This window comes from Acromyrmex echinatior, chromosome 3 (genome assembly GCF_024713525.1).
Source record: "Acromyrmex echinatior isolate Ae372 chromosome 3, ASM2471352v2, whole genome shotgun sequence".
In the NCBI taxonomy this organism is placed as follows: domain Eukaryota; kingdom Metazoa; phylum Arthropoda; class Insecta; order Hymenoptera; family Formicidae; genus Acromyrmex; species Acromyrmex echinatior.
In genome coordinates, this window is record NC_141854.1 from 5,787,898 (window position 1) to 5,805,546 (window position 17,649).

General features: G+C 32.7%; 1 protein-coding gene across 1 annotated transcript; it reads left to right on the forward strand.

Annotated features, from left to right (window-relative positions):
- The first annotated feature begins 3,906 nt into the window (after nt 1-3,906).
- Nucleotides 3,907-17,489, forward strand: hrm (solute carrier family 16 member hermes). Its single transcript, XM_011063947.2, has 5 exons — nt 3,907-4,981; nt 9,817-10,029; nt 10,717-10,843; nt 12,103-12,282; nt 14,070-17,489. Exons 1-5 carry the CDS (start codon nt 4,849-4,851, stop codon nt 15,310-15,312), a joined length of 1,896 nt encoding a protein of 631 aa, XP_011062249.1. The 5' UTR covers nt 3,907-4,848; the 3' UTR covers nt 15,313-17,489.
- The last annotated feature ends 160 nt before the right edge of the window (nt 17,490-17,649 follow it).

Here is a 17,649-nt window from a genome sequence, read left to right on the forward strand (position 1 = left end):
AGAAGGTAACGATCACAGGTATTTCAAAAAACACAAGAGGACAATTTTGTATTTGTACCAATTTACAATGAAGAGGATCCAAACTGTATAATTGAAAAAAAAACATTATCTACGTGATATTTTGCTAATAAATATTTAAATTTTTTATGCATCAATGACGTTGGCTCTTTAGCTTCCTTTAATTCAATATCTCCAGAAATATTCAAGCATATCTATTAATTAAAAAATGAAATATCTTGTGTACGCTTATCATACACATTTCTATTATTAGGTGTTGGAATTAATTCGTAGCGTTTTTAATGAAAGAATGTTATTTATTTCACATGAGCATTAAAAAATACATTAATGAAAGTACTTCCCATCACTTGTAAAACGCTACGAATTAATTCCAACACCTAATATTTTAAATAAAAACAATAAAATATATACTTTCTTGCTTGAAAATAAAGTCTATATAATTTTAACAACATGAACTTTTTTAGATAACTTTATTATTAGATAAAAATGATATCTCGCTAACATCCCATGTATCATTCGTTTCCTAACTATTCGTGAAGTGGAACAGCCGATGGCATGTGCACGATTTGAATGATAAATACTAAATTCATGAGTGGTAACTATGACTAACGCTATGGCACGCGAAATCCTACGCCTCTCGCCTTGCGCTTCCACGACAAATTTTCCATTCTCTGGTATTCAATGCGTTCGCTCTCTCCTATCGCTCTCCTCTTCGCACTTTTAAAACTCCACAAGGTCGAGTGGCGACGTGGACGGAGACGAAATCAAGTCAAGCGCATATTGTGCGATCCGAAAGCGAAGATTACAAGAAATAGTTTTTGGCATTCGACTCACAGTTCATCTGATCACACAAAACACGCAGAAGAAATATGTGCACAGCTTTCTTTTCGTTCACTTATTTTTCATAAAGCTGTCTTAAAAGTTCAATTAAAAATAAATGATCCTTATCAATTCTTCATTTCTTTTTTATGCTTAGGACGCGATAAGGATTGACTTAATTGCACTTAACGTTAGCTAATATCTACTTGAAAAGTCCGTAACATAAAACTACGCATGGAAATTTACCGTAGCTCGTTTCTTTGTATTCCATACGTGATTTCTTAGAAAGATAGTTTCTTGAAAGTCATATAGTCTTATATATATGTAATATATAATATAGTTTAAGCTAAAAGTTTGAAAATACTTTTTAAAAATTGACATTTTTAAGGTTATTTATTCAAGTGTTTGTAATAATATGTTTTTTAAAATAATAATTCTTTAGTCAATAATTATTGTTCAATTTGAAGAATTATTGTTCTGGTAACACATTATTAAGGATATTTGAATAAGAAATCACAAAAATATTGATTTTTGAAAATTAAGAAATAACTTCTTTATAACTACACTTTACATCTATCCTGTTTGAATATTATAAGATTTTTGCATAATATGATTTTTTTTGACAAAAATTATCAATAAGAGGCAATTTTTAATCAATTATTAATCATAACTGACTCTGTTTTTATTTAAAAATTTATGAAATGTGTGTGTACACACACACACACACACACCACACACACACATAATAACATCAATTTTTACATGACGCTATTTTTATATTGCAATAAAAAAGATAATTATTTGAAAGATAATTTTTATGTGGAAAAAACAGCATCTTTTGTAAGATTATTTTAATTTTTTTTTTTTACAGTTTTGCACGTTTTTTACGTCCTGTTTTGATACTGGTATATAAAAAATTGACATACAATTATATACAATTATTTTATATACAATTATATATAATTATATACATAATATGTTTATATATTGTATATATACATACATTGTTTCCCAAGTATATATGTATCTAATAGTCTCTCAATTATATTATCCTCTTTTTTTATATTGAAATAGTAGATTTATATGCAGGATTGAAAATGTTACATCAATAAAAGTACCGTTTTATTTTTTGTAAATCGTAACTCATTACTGTTACTCTATTACTCGTTACTTGTTTTAAATATTAATATCGTTATTAATAAGAATAAATTTTCAGTATTTACTGCCAATACTGAGAATTTATAGTTTACGTTGGTGTATATGTGTGTGTGTGTGTGTGTGTTTTAAGTACACACACATATACAGGTTGTAATATTGACAGATGATCGGAATGCAATCTTTAAACGCCCACTTTACACGATCTATAATTTATGATAGAATTCGAAATAAAATTATATTTGTAATTGTGTATATTAAATTATAAATACAACTATATGTATATTATATTTACATATATATGATGATGATTTTATTAATTGTACACATATATTTGTTTGTCATCCGATCGGACACGATTCTATTCATAGCGTTCATAGATTTTCAATTTCATTCAATTTCACCAGGTATAATTGACCAATCATGAGTATTTATAATAACATATGCATATTTGATGCGTCTTTTATATTTAGAAAAAAAAATGTTATAGTTTTAAATGTATAATTCTGATTATTCATATGTTTTCTTTCATTACACGATATATAAAATTATAAATACGATTCTATCTCGAATTCTATCGCGAATTATACAATATCGTCTAAAGTGGGCTTAAGATATGAAGTACAAAACATTTTTTGATATTTAAATTTCTATTATAAAATATTTCTCAATTTTATATTAGGTGTTGGAATTAATTCGTAGCGTTTTACAAGTGATGGGAAGTACTTTCATTAATGTATTTTTTAATGCTCATGTGAAATAAATAACATTCTTTCATTAAAAACGCTACGAATTAATTCCAACACCTAATATATATATACATATATATAATGTAATCCATTAAATAATTATGAGGATAATAAGAAATATTAAAGTAATGATACAAGTAAGATTGAATTTGTTATTGTTACTATAAAAATGTCACAGACAAAAAAATGTCACAGACAAAAAAAATAATAATCGTTATCGAAAAAAGTAAAAGTGAAAATAGTGACGGCGTAATATGAACATATTATTTCTCAACGCTCGACTGTATACAATCTCAGTGTTAAATATTTACATTTTATGAATCTCATACGAGAACATTAATGAAGCTTGCTTTCTCCATCAGCTCACAAGCTATAAAATAGCTTGTTTCCTTTACCTCTTCTTTTTTTTAGTTTCCTTATTTCAAAATATTTTCTACATACATATATTATCTTCCGCTATATGCGGTAACATTTATCAGCAAACTGTAATTATCGATAATTTTTTTACCTGTGATAAGATAGAATAAAGTAACATAATTTCAAGTAATTTCACAGTATCGATATTCACTGAATTCGCCACGAAGTCACGATGATTGATACATTTTACGATCTACGTCGGTCTCTCTTGATTGTTGAACAAGAACATTTCTATAGCCCCGACTACGTCAACGTTACCGCATTGAAGGAATTTAAATTGCACCCTTATTGCAGGTATTACAGAAATAAGAAAAAGACAAAAAACAACTATATTCAGGATAAAGAAAGAGAAAGAAAAACTGACTGGATCCGCGGCATTCTGCTGGAGGGACGGAGTAGGAATATACAGCTTCGTCAATAAGAGAAGGAGAAGCTGTAACTCCCTTGCGACGAATGTGTGTACAAAAGATAAGGTTATCGCTGGAGCGAGCGAACGAGCGAGAGAGAGAGAGAGAGAGAGAGAGAGGGGGGGGGGGAGAGAAGGAGAGAGAACGGCAAGCGCGAAGCGGGGATTGGCGAGAAGGGAAGGGGGGACAGAGAGAATACACGACGCCCCTGCGTCGTGACACACAGCTGATCAGTCGGCTCGTGACGCACAGTGACGTATGTATCAGTACGCGTGTCACGAGTGCGTGGTTGAAGCCGCGCGTAACACGCACGAAGCATAGGATGACTGCGACAGTCTGAGGGCGAGGTTTATGTGCGTGCACTGGTGTCGCTCCGCGTTCTCTATGCGCCTAGACGACGACGACGACGACGACAACGAGGACGAGGACGAGGAGGAGGAAGACGTCGACGAGGAGGTAATCGGCGAAGACGGGTGGAGGCATCGACGAAGGCGGCGAGGTTGTCCGGCGAGGGCGGAGGAAGAACAGCGCGGTTGGGTCGATCGACGGTCGGCTGACGGGGTCTATGACTGGAACGGCGGTGGCGGATGATCGTGAAAACGGTAGGCGGTGGAGGCGCACGAGGACGGACGACGACGCCGTTGGCACGCACGGGTTCATGACACGGTCCCGTGAAGAAGATTCGCAGAGCGACGCGCAGTGCCGTTTTCGCGCGGAGCATTGACGCGCGCCTCTCCGATGTCATCGCGGCATCTATCTATCCGTCTACCTACACCGCTGTGAATATCATTAACAGCGCACCACACACCACACACATACATACACACATACATACACACACACACACACACACACACACGCACGCGCGCGTGATAAAAACCGCGTTGTGAAGAAGGGGCAGATAGATATCTGAAGGAGAGAAGCAGGAAGGAAGAAAAGAGGAAAGCGGCTGTTGCCCTTATCTTCTCTGTCTCTCTCTCTTTCTCCCTCTTTGTTTCGTCATCTCTAATTTTCTCTCCCCGCTGTCTCTTTCGTTTTACGTTTATCAGTGCCGTTTCGCGCCACTGTGTTTAGTCTCTCACGCATACACACGTACGTACGCACGCAATATATTTATTCCCCATAGTCGGCAATTGGTGGGCCCCCAGCGTTTTATCTCTCCCATCCATTTTACTTCCGTATCACGTACGTGTGTGTACAATACGGCAGCCGCGTGTGTCAATTTAGTGTACTTATATATTTTGCATGATACGCGCGCGCGCGAGAACCGCGGTTAAAGGTCGATGACGATGCAACGGGTTCAAGATCAGGACAATGGAATCAACATCAAGTTCGGCCCGAGCAAACCCCGGAAGGGCGACTACAGGCTAGTGTCGCAGAGCTCCAACAAAGATCACAATGGGACCAATAAATCAGGTGAGACAGCGTTGTCGATAATGAACATGTCCGGAAGAAAGCGCCTCATTTCGCTTTGCCCGTTTTCGTTCAAATCGATATTTTTTGGAAAATCTAGAAAATCTGAAAATATAAGGAATGTTCCAAACATTTAGTCAAGCTGCAAATCGATATTTTTACGCGAATCATCTTTGTTGTAGAGTTTTCTGCGTAAAACACGAGAAATAGGGAAGCGTTATTTAAAATTCATATGAAAAGTCTGTTGATATTTCTGTAACATATGTAAATATGTACTGAAACTCGCAGAAGGAGAAAATTTGCCGTGTTGTTGATGTTTGCAATTATATGATGAATTATGGGAATCACGAGGAAGCCTCAGGGACAGTCGTTAGAACAATTCTTTTCCCCCTTTTATCTTTTGGATACGTAATGATTTTTGCTAACGCCAACTGGTGTCACTGATAACCTCAGCACAGTTCAGAGGCATGTTATGTTATTCCATTTGAACATTGCGCGTTTTTTATAATTCTTCTAACAAGTAAAGTTTATATACTCGATTAGATATTGTCTTTTCTGTTTTTTAGATATTGCATTTTATTTTATGAATTATACGTATCTGATGTAACATCTTATATTATTTCCAATATCATTTTATTTTTAAAATTCTAATTGTGTAATTATAATTATATTATTTTATTGTAATTAAATCATAAAGCAACTAATAAACTTTAATGTATTAAAAACAGATCGCATTTTTAAGTTAGCAAAAAAATTATATACAATAGTATATATTATACACAGACATACATACATATATACATATAATATATATAATATGTATATATATATATATATATATATACATATCATAATATATATACATATAAAATTGTAGGTCAAAATATAAATTGTTAAATCTAAAACGCCTACGTATCAGAAATGACACAATTCATAGTGCTTGACACGGTTCACATTTTTATTTTCTCGCTTATCACGATATGACTGCACCAAATTATCTCGCTGTTATATTATCATTACTTTTTGACTTTTATAGCGTCTGCACTTATCTTTTACATTAATAAGAATAGTTTTAATACTTGCTCGTATTCTTTTTTCCCATTTTTATGCTACTACATCTTTGGGATCGTATAACATTGGGATCGACTGATATAGATAGATCTTTTATAAATAGAAAGATTGGATAAAAAATTGGCCTAAGAGCCAAGAGATAAAATGAGAGTCAGTAAAACGGATGTAATCACAACGTTATGTCATACTTACCAGCATTGATATCGTAAAATCTTTTATAGTTTGTTAATATAACGATAATGTTCAGTCTGTGATATGAATATATGTAACACTATGATTTATATGTTTGAAAGCATTGTAATTCTTTCCGTAATATATCATTCCTTTCGGGTATTAAAACGTGTAAATAAATTTACTTAGAGAAAATTTGTGCAAGACCAAATTTGCTGTAGATAGTAAATGAATTCTAAAAATTGGAAATTTTTTTTGTTTCTTCTATTTTCTCGATGTGTCGACATTTCAAATATCTGATTTAATAATAAAAGAATTAGGTATTTTTTAAGAAATCATATTTTATTTTTGTGTACTAAATATGTAAGTTTTAAATAAAGCAAATTTATTTCGGCGTTTTTTTCCCTTGTCAATAAATCTTTTAATAATGATATTATAATAGTATAAAAAAAAATTAAAAGAAATTCTTTTGTGCGCAAGAACGCAATTAGCTACAATATTAAATAATATTAATTTTAAAAATTTAGAATTTCTTTCCGTTGTGTTTTATTTTTCTCTTGATTTTTCCGATGTACCGACATTTTAAATATCTGATAGATGAAAAAAAAATTTTTTAGATATTATATTTGATTATTGTATTAGGTATTGGAATTAATTCGTAGCGTTTTTAATAAAAGAATGTTATTTATTTCACATGAGCATTAAAAAATACATTAATGAAAGTACTTCCCATCACTTGTAAAACGCTACGAATTAATTCCAACACCTAATATATATTAATTTTAAACAAATGAAATAATTTATATCGATATTTCCTTCCATAAAAGAATCTTTTGATTTAAGTTTTAAAAAATTAAGATAAATTTTTGTTGTGAGAAAGAGAAGGAAATCATGTTAAAAATTACAAAGATTTAAAAGAAATTCGTTTACGTAAATTGAATTCCTGTCGTCGTGCGACCCTTTTTAATTCATCTATTGTTCGTGCATAAAAATCAAATGAGATTGCACTTCGCAACGGAAATGACTTCCGCGTGTGAGATGGCTAGTATTACAATGTTGCATACCAATGAATGTTGCTCTTTGTCGGCGACAGGAGAAATTACAACTTGCCTTTATGTAGATTCACACCGTACAATACGTACAATCATATATGGAGATTGCCTATTTTAGTTACTTTCCATTTACACCGATTCTCAAGCAATTCTCACTTGTGACGTCATTACTCAGTTGAATGCGCGTTCCTTTTGTATTCTGACAAGTAAGATTCGACTGAGTTTTTACCCATAATCTGCACAAGATCGAGACCGTGTGCTTTAGTGAGTCTCGTAAACTCACTTCAAAGTTATGAACCTGTGTTGACATGTGATGACTTTTTACAAAAGCAGTAAAGTAAGAAAGGAGTGATCATTAATCTGAATATAAAATATTCAGTTCACTTCAGATTCAGTTTCACTTGTGTGTAAATGGAATGCAACTATTATCTTTCCCTCCTTCTGGAATGAATCGCGCGACTTTTCATATCGTACTCGATTTACCGTGTTTGCGATGTTGAAATGTCTCTCTCTTTTATATCAGATAAGTTTAGCCGCCTTCGCTCGTAAAATCAATAATAATAAATATGAGGAAGTTAGCATTCATTAGCATACCAATTTTCATCTCGTTATCGCTGGGACGCATTCTTGTCACAGAGTATGTCGCCGGGGGACATCTGTTATTATCTACTTGTTGTTTGACGGCCTAATTGTTGCCGTTTGCTCAGTCTTCTCGCGAACCGATTATACAAGATTAATAATGTATAAACCGTGCTAATTCTATATTTTGTTTACTAAATACATATTGAACGATTTTTCGCGTGATAGACTGTCGGAGATAAAAGAAATTCTAATTTTTTTTTTCATTGATTTCTTTTTATACTTTACACTTTGTACACTGTTAAATCTATATGGTATCAAAGTTAATTATCGTTTAATATAAAATAACGATATATTTAATAAGCGCAATGGCGACTCACATCAGGTTAAATTTGATATTATAGATTTAATAGTGTACTCTTTAAAGAAAGAAATATTTTTGAGGAATTTTTTTCTGCAAAGAGAATGAAGTAAATTAAACCTAAATTTGACCTTTTTTTTACTTATTTTAAAGAATTATTTATTTTACTTCTTGTATTACTTAATTCGATGACGTTAAAAAAGTAAAAGTCCACAGAAATCAGAAATTAAAAATTTATAAAGAGTTATTTATTATACATGTGTTGAAGTATACAAAAATTTTTTTTTTGATGGCACTGCGTTCAATTTAAATAGTCTGCAATCGTTTTTAACGATTCCTAATCAATGTACATGATTATCACGAAACGATTTGGCCAAGAATTTTTATTTCCTACATGATATTTATTAAAGAAGTATATAGAGGTTTTCAGAAATATGTTTCTTTATCAACATTTGGAAAAAGTATTATTTTTTAACTAAAAAATTTCACACAACATGTTAATATTACAATATAGTTTTTAACTAATCGCGAAAAATTGCTACGTATTTTTTTAGATAATTAACAAAAATAATTAATTAATAAGATTCTCTGCAAATTTCAAGTGAATCGAAAAAAATTGTTATAAATATTGTTAGAAGTTATGATATTTGCCGATTTGAAAAATGTTCTTTTGAGAAACATTTGTTTTTTTATAGTAGGGACAAGTTCAAAAAATCAACTTGTAACTTTATAAACTTTGAATTTTTCATTTCATTTAGTAGGGTTATATTTTCACATATATAAACTATCATTTAAGCGAAAAAAATTTCGATTTTCTCATGATTTCAAAGTGATGTAAGGCTTTAAAAAATCATAAAAATAATGATCTTACTTCATATTACTTCTCAAATAAAATAATAAACATATTTGATAAACATATTTTATGAAGCAATTGTGAGATCTTTAAAAAAGAATAATTAATTTAAAAAATCAATCAATTTAATTTGTAATATTATTGTAGCTTCAATTTATGATTACGTTTGACAATAAGCAGCACGCAGTTTATATAATTGAAAGATGTATTTAGAATTTGCATATAATTAATAGAGAATTTTTGTAATAACGTGGATCCAAATACGGTGGACGCTAAAATTACGTTATCCTTTTTTCAATTAGTTGTCAAGAAGAAGATAACGTGATTTTAGCGTTCACTGTATCTGGATAAAGCGTTCACTGTATTGTAAAAACTCCGAGAAAAACTCCCTATTATTAGGCAAATCTAGTCTCGACCGTATTGACCTTTTTTTTACTTAAAGAACTATTTATTTTACTTCTTGTATTACTTAATTCGATATGACGTTAAAAAAGTACAAAGTCCACAGAAATCAGAAATGATAAACTATTGGCAATCGAATGAACTTTGAAGTATCGATTTTTTTTAACAAGAAAAATTCTTTACTTCTTGACTCTCAATTTCTTTATGAAAAAAGAGGGAAAAAAATATTAAAATTAAATTGGCAGAAAAATGATCGCGGAGGATAACAATGATTTATTATTATAAGCGATATAAAGATTTTTAAAGGAATTGATAATAAGATTCTGAAAGATCTCTATCTCTATTACAGAGAAAAATGAGAAGAAAGAAGAGGAGTTAGTCCCACCGGACGGAGGCTGGGGATGGCTGATACTCCTGGCTGCCGTCATGGTCAACCTTCTCATCCCTGGTACCATCAAGTCTTTCGGGGTATTGTTCGTCGAATTCCTTGACATATTTGATGCGTCACCAGCGGCAGCTGCATGGATACCGTCGCTTTGTTACTTCCTATACAGTTCGCTGGGTAAGAAAACGCTGCGCGCCGTCGAGTATTTCGAGGTCGCGGGTCTACGTTTTTTTTAGACACCTCTCTCAGGTCGAGGGTTCCGTTTTTCCGTAACTTGTCCCAGTTTCGCATTTACGTAATTCACAATTAAATATTTAGGCATGTCTTATCTCTGCTTATCATGCCTTAATGAAACGTCAATACGTCAAAGCTGTGTTTACGTTATTTGATTACAATTTCATGATATTTTTATAATAAAAGGAGAAAGAAATCTAGAATTATTGGCAACCATTATATTAACTTTCACATTACGTCATGATGCTGCGAGCAATGTACATTACATTCTTGCAAAGGAAAAAGGTAATGCATGCTAAGTGGTAAATTCCGAGAAAGATTTGCGTATTTAATTGTGTATTGTCTGCGTTATGTTTACGCGTTTTTCCTCGGATAGATTATGAATCACGTTGATGAATTCTCGAGCAAATTTAATTAGGGATTACTTGGTTTTATCTTTATGCGTATTGTGTGTTTGATGAGAATCTGGATCACACCGACTGCACTACAATGCCTTTTCACAAGAACGATAATCGCGATAAAATTCCATCATCTATCAGAATTTAATATAAATATATCTGTATAAACAGTTTCTAAATAAACATTGCTGTTTGTATTTATTACATTTTCAATGACATTTTATTGTTCCAGGCCCACTCTCTAGTATACTTTCGGTCAAGTATTCCTATCGTACGGTAACTTTAATAGGGGGGACGTTCGCTGCGGCGGGGATGATGCTGAGTTATTTTGCGAACTCTGTGGCCTTTCTATGCGTTAGGTAATATATTTTTATTTGTCATATAAAATAGAGATAAATTAGCTGGCCATTATTTTGTGCAACGAATATCTCCATAAAAGAATAACCTGTATCACACAAACACATATCTTTGTTTCAAAAATAAAAATTCTAGATTTCAGTAAAAAACAAGATTTATTATTAGGTGTTGGAATTAATTCGTAGCGTTTTACAAGTGATGGGAAGTACTTTCATTAATGTATTTTTTAATGCTCATGTGAAATAAATAACATTCTTTCATTAAAAAACGCTACGAATTAATTCCAACACCTAATAAAATAATTTTCTCGTTGTAATAATGTAAAATTACTGTAAAAATTTTTCCAATAAAATTACAGAAAGAAAAATTATAAAATTACAAAGGCAAATTGCAAATATTCAGATGAATTTATTCGGTATTAATAAAGATGAGCAACGACATAAAAAAAGGAAAGTATTCAAATGTATGAAGAGAATACAAAGAAGTGCAAAAATCAATTTATTGACTTTATTGAAGCTATGTGATTTTTTGAGTTCGAAATATTCGTTGCGTAATATTATTATTATATATTTATTATCGGAGGCGTTTCTTTGGTGCCCTATGCTGGAATTTTTATGCTCCATCACAAGGATCACTAAGTCTCTGAAGCACCAATCCCTCACCAATCCCTCACGGCAATGAACTAACAATTAAAAAAAAAGGAATTTCCATCAATTTTTATAATACAAGAATACGAATACAATAAATTGCATATTTTCTTTTGTAATAATATATTTGACACTTAATGTAACATATTATTACATTTTCTCGCTTTAGCTTTTGAAAATAATCTGATTACGTAATCTTCAATTGTTACGTAATCATGACTGTTCGCCAATTCTTTTTTAATTATCATAGCTAAATCGTATGACTGTGTCTGAGTTATTGTATTTCTCAGATAATTCTTTATTATTTTTAATTTTGAAAAGATGCTTCTGCTTTGAAAAATTGCCACAGATATTGGCACAGTTAATAAGATCCATAACGTTATTGCTAAATTTGAAAAGATTTCCAGAAAACCACTTTTAGCTAATTCATTTAAAATAAACAAGTAAGATAGAGGTTTATATTTACAAGAGTAGCGCTGTGCCTATTAAAGTTTTGCGCCCCTCCAAATTTTGCGCTGGAGCGATACCTGCTTACTGTCTCGAAACGCCTCCGATTATATTATAAATATTATAATACACAGAAATATTTCTTATGCAATTTCCTCTGTTTCCAGTTATGGTGTATTCGTAGGTACGGGTGCTGGATTAGCATTTCCTCCAACTGTATATATTGTGACATCTTATTTTGTACGGTTTCGAGGACTCGCCAACGGGCTCTGCATATCTGGCAGTGCGTTAGGTTCAATATTTCTTCCGCCCGTTCTGGGTTTTCTTTTACGAGAATATGGTTACAGGTAAGTGCACTGTTTGATAAATAATTAAAACGTTTTTATTATCTAAATGAAATTAATATTTTCTTTTTTAATAAATTTATTATTCAAAATTGAAAATATCATATCAAAATAAAAAAAAATATGAATTTTGAATTGAAAGACAGCAGTTTTCGGACAATTATAATTAAATTATTAATTAATTTCAAGTTTGATTTGTTTTATCTAAGCGCTCATCAGATGTTAAATTGTAACAATGGTTTCTTGTGTGTAATAATAAAGAATAACAGGAGAGAGAAGAGGATAAATATACAGGATAAATATAAGTTGATCTCACATTTATCGAAAACTGATAAACGCTATGTAACAAATAAAAACTGTGAAAACAATCCTATATTTATAATTTTTCGATCGGTTACTATGCACGTATTAGAGGGATTGAAAGCCGCTGTTCATGTCTAGATGGCTCTAGTTGCGTATGCTGTGATCAGAGACATCTATTACTTATGTCATTTTGAAAAGTGTGAATATTTCCCATTAAAATAATAAACAAATGCCATCTTTTGTTTATACATGTGCTATTCTATAATCGAATTAAAATGGAAAGCGATAAGTTGTTTTTCCGACATGTACTTCTACGCTACTTTGAAAAAAAGTGCATTTGAAACTCACCGATTGCTTGCGGAAATTTATGGAAAATTGTTTATATAAATCTGTTTCATCGGGAACAGTATGTAGAGATTGGTTTCGACTTTCGACTAGGGAGCGCCGTAATATCGAATATTATTGTCGGATATCCGATATTTTCCAGATTGCCATAGACCTGGAAAACCGGGAAAAGGAAATTGAAATTGGTCATGGAAAATCGGAAAGTCAGAGGAAAAAATGTAAAAAAGTCTGGAATTTCGAAATTTGCTCACAATTTCCTTAAACTGCTCCTATTCCAAATAATTGTCATAATTTTTTGAATATATCTAATTTATAGTCAAATACGTTCAAAATTTGTGCACTTTAAATGATTTTAACAAAATAATTAAAATTTATATTTTATTCAATATTTTTATTTAATCTCTTTTTTTCGTCATAACTGCATTCTTTTTTGCAAAACTAATATTTTTTGCTGGCTTGAATTTGCATTCAAAATTTTACTAAGCTTTTTTTGCGTTGTTTTTAATAATATAGACTAGCTTTCCTATAATCCTCTAAATGAATTTTCCATTTTCATCTGGAAAATTTGAAAAAATCAAAGAATTTTTAAATTCATTTTCTATGGCAACCCTGTTATCGACAACAATTAGAGCGTTTGAATGATAATTTGATACAAAAATGACTATCAATTGCATGAATTGCCGAAATTCTTCTCCATGATATAACGCTCGGTCCCATATTGTTGTAGCCATGAAACAAACACTGATGGAGTTCGAATGGAAGGTTCTTTCGCACGCAGTATTTGGCATCAAGCGGTTACCGTCTGTTTCGATAGAACACGATCTAGAAGATACACACTTCCGTAATTACGGCAAAATCGAAAATTGTTCTTTTATCGCGGAATTCAACTTCCAGAAAAGTGGGGAAAAGTCATGGCTTCCGAGGGCAAAAATACTTTGATTGAAGTATTCACACATTCTGTTATTGAAATAAATGCTAAAAGAACAAAAAAAAAGCGACTTTCAGTGCAATGCCCTCTAATATACATATATATATATATTATAGTAATTGCAGTCATTCCATTTGGCTCTACTGTTAAGTGTCAATCTCTTTTCAACGATAATAATAATAAATAAAGTTGATCAAGATCTGTCTATTTACAGAGGTGCAGTATTAATAATGGGTGCTGTCACACTAAATGTCTGGGCAAGCGCGCTCCTGTACCATCCGGTAGAATGGCACTTAGTGCCAGCTCGGCCTCCAGACGATATCGAGGCGCATGATAATGGAGAGACTATGTCGGTGACTGTCACTAGCAGTCCTGAGCAAGCGACAGAGAAGAGCAACAGTCAGCTGGCATCATTGAGCAACTCGATGAACGAAAAGGCCGCGCCGATCGTGCCGAAAAGCGCATCGAGCGTTGCTTTGGAATATTATAAGAACACACCAGTGCAAAGTCGTACGCGAAAGATCAGTATGCCCACCGGACGCGAGATCAGTGGACAGATGCACAGCACGCCGACGTTGCACGCTGTGCCAGAGCGCGGCGGTGCCATGGTCGAATCCGTGAAATATGTCAGGACGACAAGATCACCGTTGCACTCACCTAGCACGTCGTCTTTCAATTACGTCAGTACGCCATATCACGGTAGCACACTGTCGGTTTTGCATGCAGAACGTGCATCCACGTTGACGTTGAACGCTATCTCCAGCACGTTTACCAGGAAATCGACGATAAGAGAGCAGAAGCGACGTGAGCAGGATGAGAAGGATCAACAGAACAAATTCTTCGATTTCAGCTTGCTCAAAGATCCCATCTATCTCGTCATCCTCATCTCCAATTCCACCAACGCCATTAGCTATACTAATTTCGTCATTTTGTTACCAGCCTATGCCATTTCTCTAGGTTTCGACAATTGGGACGCATCGTTGTTATTGTCGATCGTCTCCATGCTCGACTTGGTAGGTCGTATCGGCGGCTCCGCTCTCTCCGACATCAAGATCATGCCCAAGCATTGGTACTTCGTTGGCGGTCTGCTCGCCTCCGGGATTTCTTTGGCCATCATGCCCACTTCCAACACGTATACCATGCTGTCTGTTTATTGCGCCTTCTTTGGTCTCGCGTCCGGCATTTACGTCGGTATCACCGCCGTAATCATGGCTGATATGCTGGGCACGGAGAAACTTACCTCATCCTATGGCATCTCGTTGTTCGTCAACGGTGTCATTCAGTTGGTGGGACCGCCAATTTGCGGTATAGTGTTCGAGCAGATCGGCAGCTACGGACCAATCTTCAGTATACTAGGCATCATTCTCGTGTTCGGCTCATCTCTTTGGATCATGGTGCCGTTCATTCGGAAGAGACAAGCAGCGTTGAAAAAGCCCGTCAGGATAGACAAAATATAATAGACCAAATAAACAATATAAAGTATAGATGTCTGTCTTCGTCATTAGTATCTGAAAATAGTTTTACATATTCGAATTTAAGTTTTGGGATCATAAACATATACACGCGAGCGAGAAAATCCCAATTTACGAATTTTTAAATATAAAATATAAAATTATAAAAAAGAAGTTAAACCGTCGAATCGCATGCGACTCGACATTTTACGGGGACACGCACGAGCTTAATTGCGCGGTCATTTAAAAGTCGTGTAAGTAGCATATATTTAAGTGTGTAAAAAAGAGAGAGAGTGAGAGAGTGATCGAATATTATAATATAATATTAAACTGTGATGTTAGCACGAGTGTCATGTATTGAAATTACATTGACGAAGTTTTCAGAGCGAGTTATAACAAAAGGAAATGTTGTAAAGTTTCGCTTAGTCCGACGACTTTATACACGGAACTGTCTATGATAATTAATTGCTGAATAATCATTGATTGTAATAATTATCATTTATCGCCAAGATGCGGTAAATGTGGGGAAAAAAATCTTATATATCAAGCACTTTTTTGTCTCTTGAGAAATTAGTTGATGTTTGCACATAAGTAATCAATTCGTGTAAAACGTTTATTTCAGAAAACGAAAATGTTTTCTATACTGTCATTATTATATTTAGTTAATTTGAACGAGGAAAGTAATTTATTGTAAATACTATTATATTCGTTTGCAATTTTGGGTTATTGTGTGTACAGAGTGAAGTAATTCTATTTAGAACGTTTTTCTTATGATATGAAATGGAATATTGCATGTGCAGATTCATAATCTGAAGAAAATTCAAACATAAATTTGTTTAATAATAAGTTTATCGTCTATCTTTTCAAAGCAGGTAAAGATGATTTTATTAAAATTCAATATTATTTTGATATTAAAACGAAAAATTGTTAAAATTGAGAGCAGAGGACAAAGATTAACAAAGTGCATTTAAACTGATGAATTAGTACTGATGAACTAGTTATGATGAAGTGCAAAAAGTACTTAAAATGAATAATACTTAATAGAATAGAAATGTAAAAAATTTTGAAATAAAAGTTTCTTTTACATATTCAAGAATGAAAACAATTAAAAATATCTATTACATTATTTTTGAAAATCACACGAGAGACGAAATATCGATTTGTTTTAAGATATAAAAGTTACATCCAACGGAATTGACTTCACTCTATGCTAATAATTCAGACTTTAATCACATTTACCGCCAAACATGCGCCATTGTCTATTATATCGGCGATGAGATATCGCACAATGCAATCTTACACATCGTAGTTCATCTTTATAAAGCGAATTATTTATATAAATATTTTGAGATAAGAATTTTTGAGAAACATGTCCTTCCTTGAAAGAAAATTTCTTGCCTTACATCCGAAAAAAGTAATTGTCCTCTCTCTGAAAGTAAAATTTTTCCACCGGCACGAATACTATAATCTAGTTTTATTCAAGTACTTAGTAAGAAAAACAGCAGCTCGTGAGAAACTGCTGCTAATTTCAGAATGAAAATGCGATGAGGTAATTTAGCGCGTATACCAATGTCTATGATAGGCCTAGAATAAAATAAACCGTCACGTACTGTAGATATAGTCTCCTAAAAACTCGTATGTAAACGTTATTTTAATGCTAGAGTGCTCGAAAGTGAGTTCTACTTACAAGGAATCATCGTCTCCCTATTCTGTGACTTTAACGACAGTAACGATATTGTTATATTGTCGTTGCGCAGCTTTTTTTTACCATTGTACAAAACTTGCACAACAATATAACAATTTTTGTTATTGTCATTCAAAATTACAGAATAGGGGCCTTAGTCACTAGAGAAGAGAATCACTTTCGAATAGAGGCTGCCCTTTTTTTTCTAAATTAAGAATAAGAGAATCGAGAGGATCTGCAAGAAGTACAACTACTTGTATGGTCGTGTAAGCAGGATATGTCCGGCGAAATGTCGATTTTTACATCTTTCTAGCGTCAATGCCGTCTTACGGCACTCAAAAGAAATTTGACTCGCGTTCCAGGCTCTTTAAAAATCCGGAAACAATGCCTTATGAGTAGATCATAAGTAGTTTGTAAAAATGTGTAATATAAAAAAAATATATTATGTTTATATAACTCTATACAAATACACAGAATAAAACTAATGTTTCAGAATAGAGTTCATTGGCATTTTTCCTATTAACTTGTTACGTATTCAAATTATTAAAAAAAATTATTTAAACTAGTCTTTTATTCGCGCGTACTATAATTTGTGTATATGTTATATTTTTATAATTATAATTTTATTTATATTTTATAAATAAGAGTGAAGTCGAAAT

Excerpts from the sequence above, each read along its gene's own strand:
- hrm (XM_011063947.2), top strand. The coding sequence starts at position 4,849 with ATGACGATGCAACGGGTTCAAGATCAGGACAATGGAATCAACATCAAG. Across the intron at positions 4,982-9,816 it reads CAATGGGACCAATAAATCAG|AGAAAAATGAGAAGAAAGAA; the intron begins GTGAGACAGCGT and ends TCTCTATTACAG. Across the intron at positions 12,283-14,069 it reads TTACGAGAATATGGTTACAG|AGGTGCAGTATTAATAATGG; the intron begins GTAAGTGCACTG and ends GTCTATTTACAG.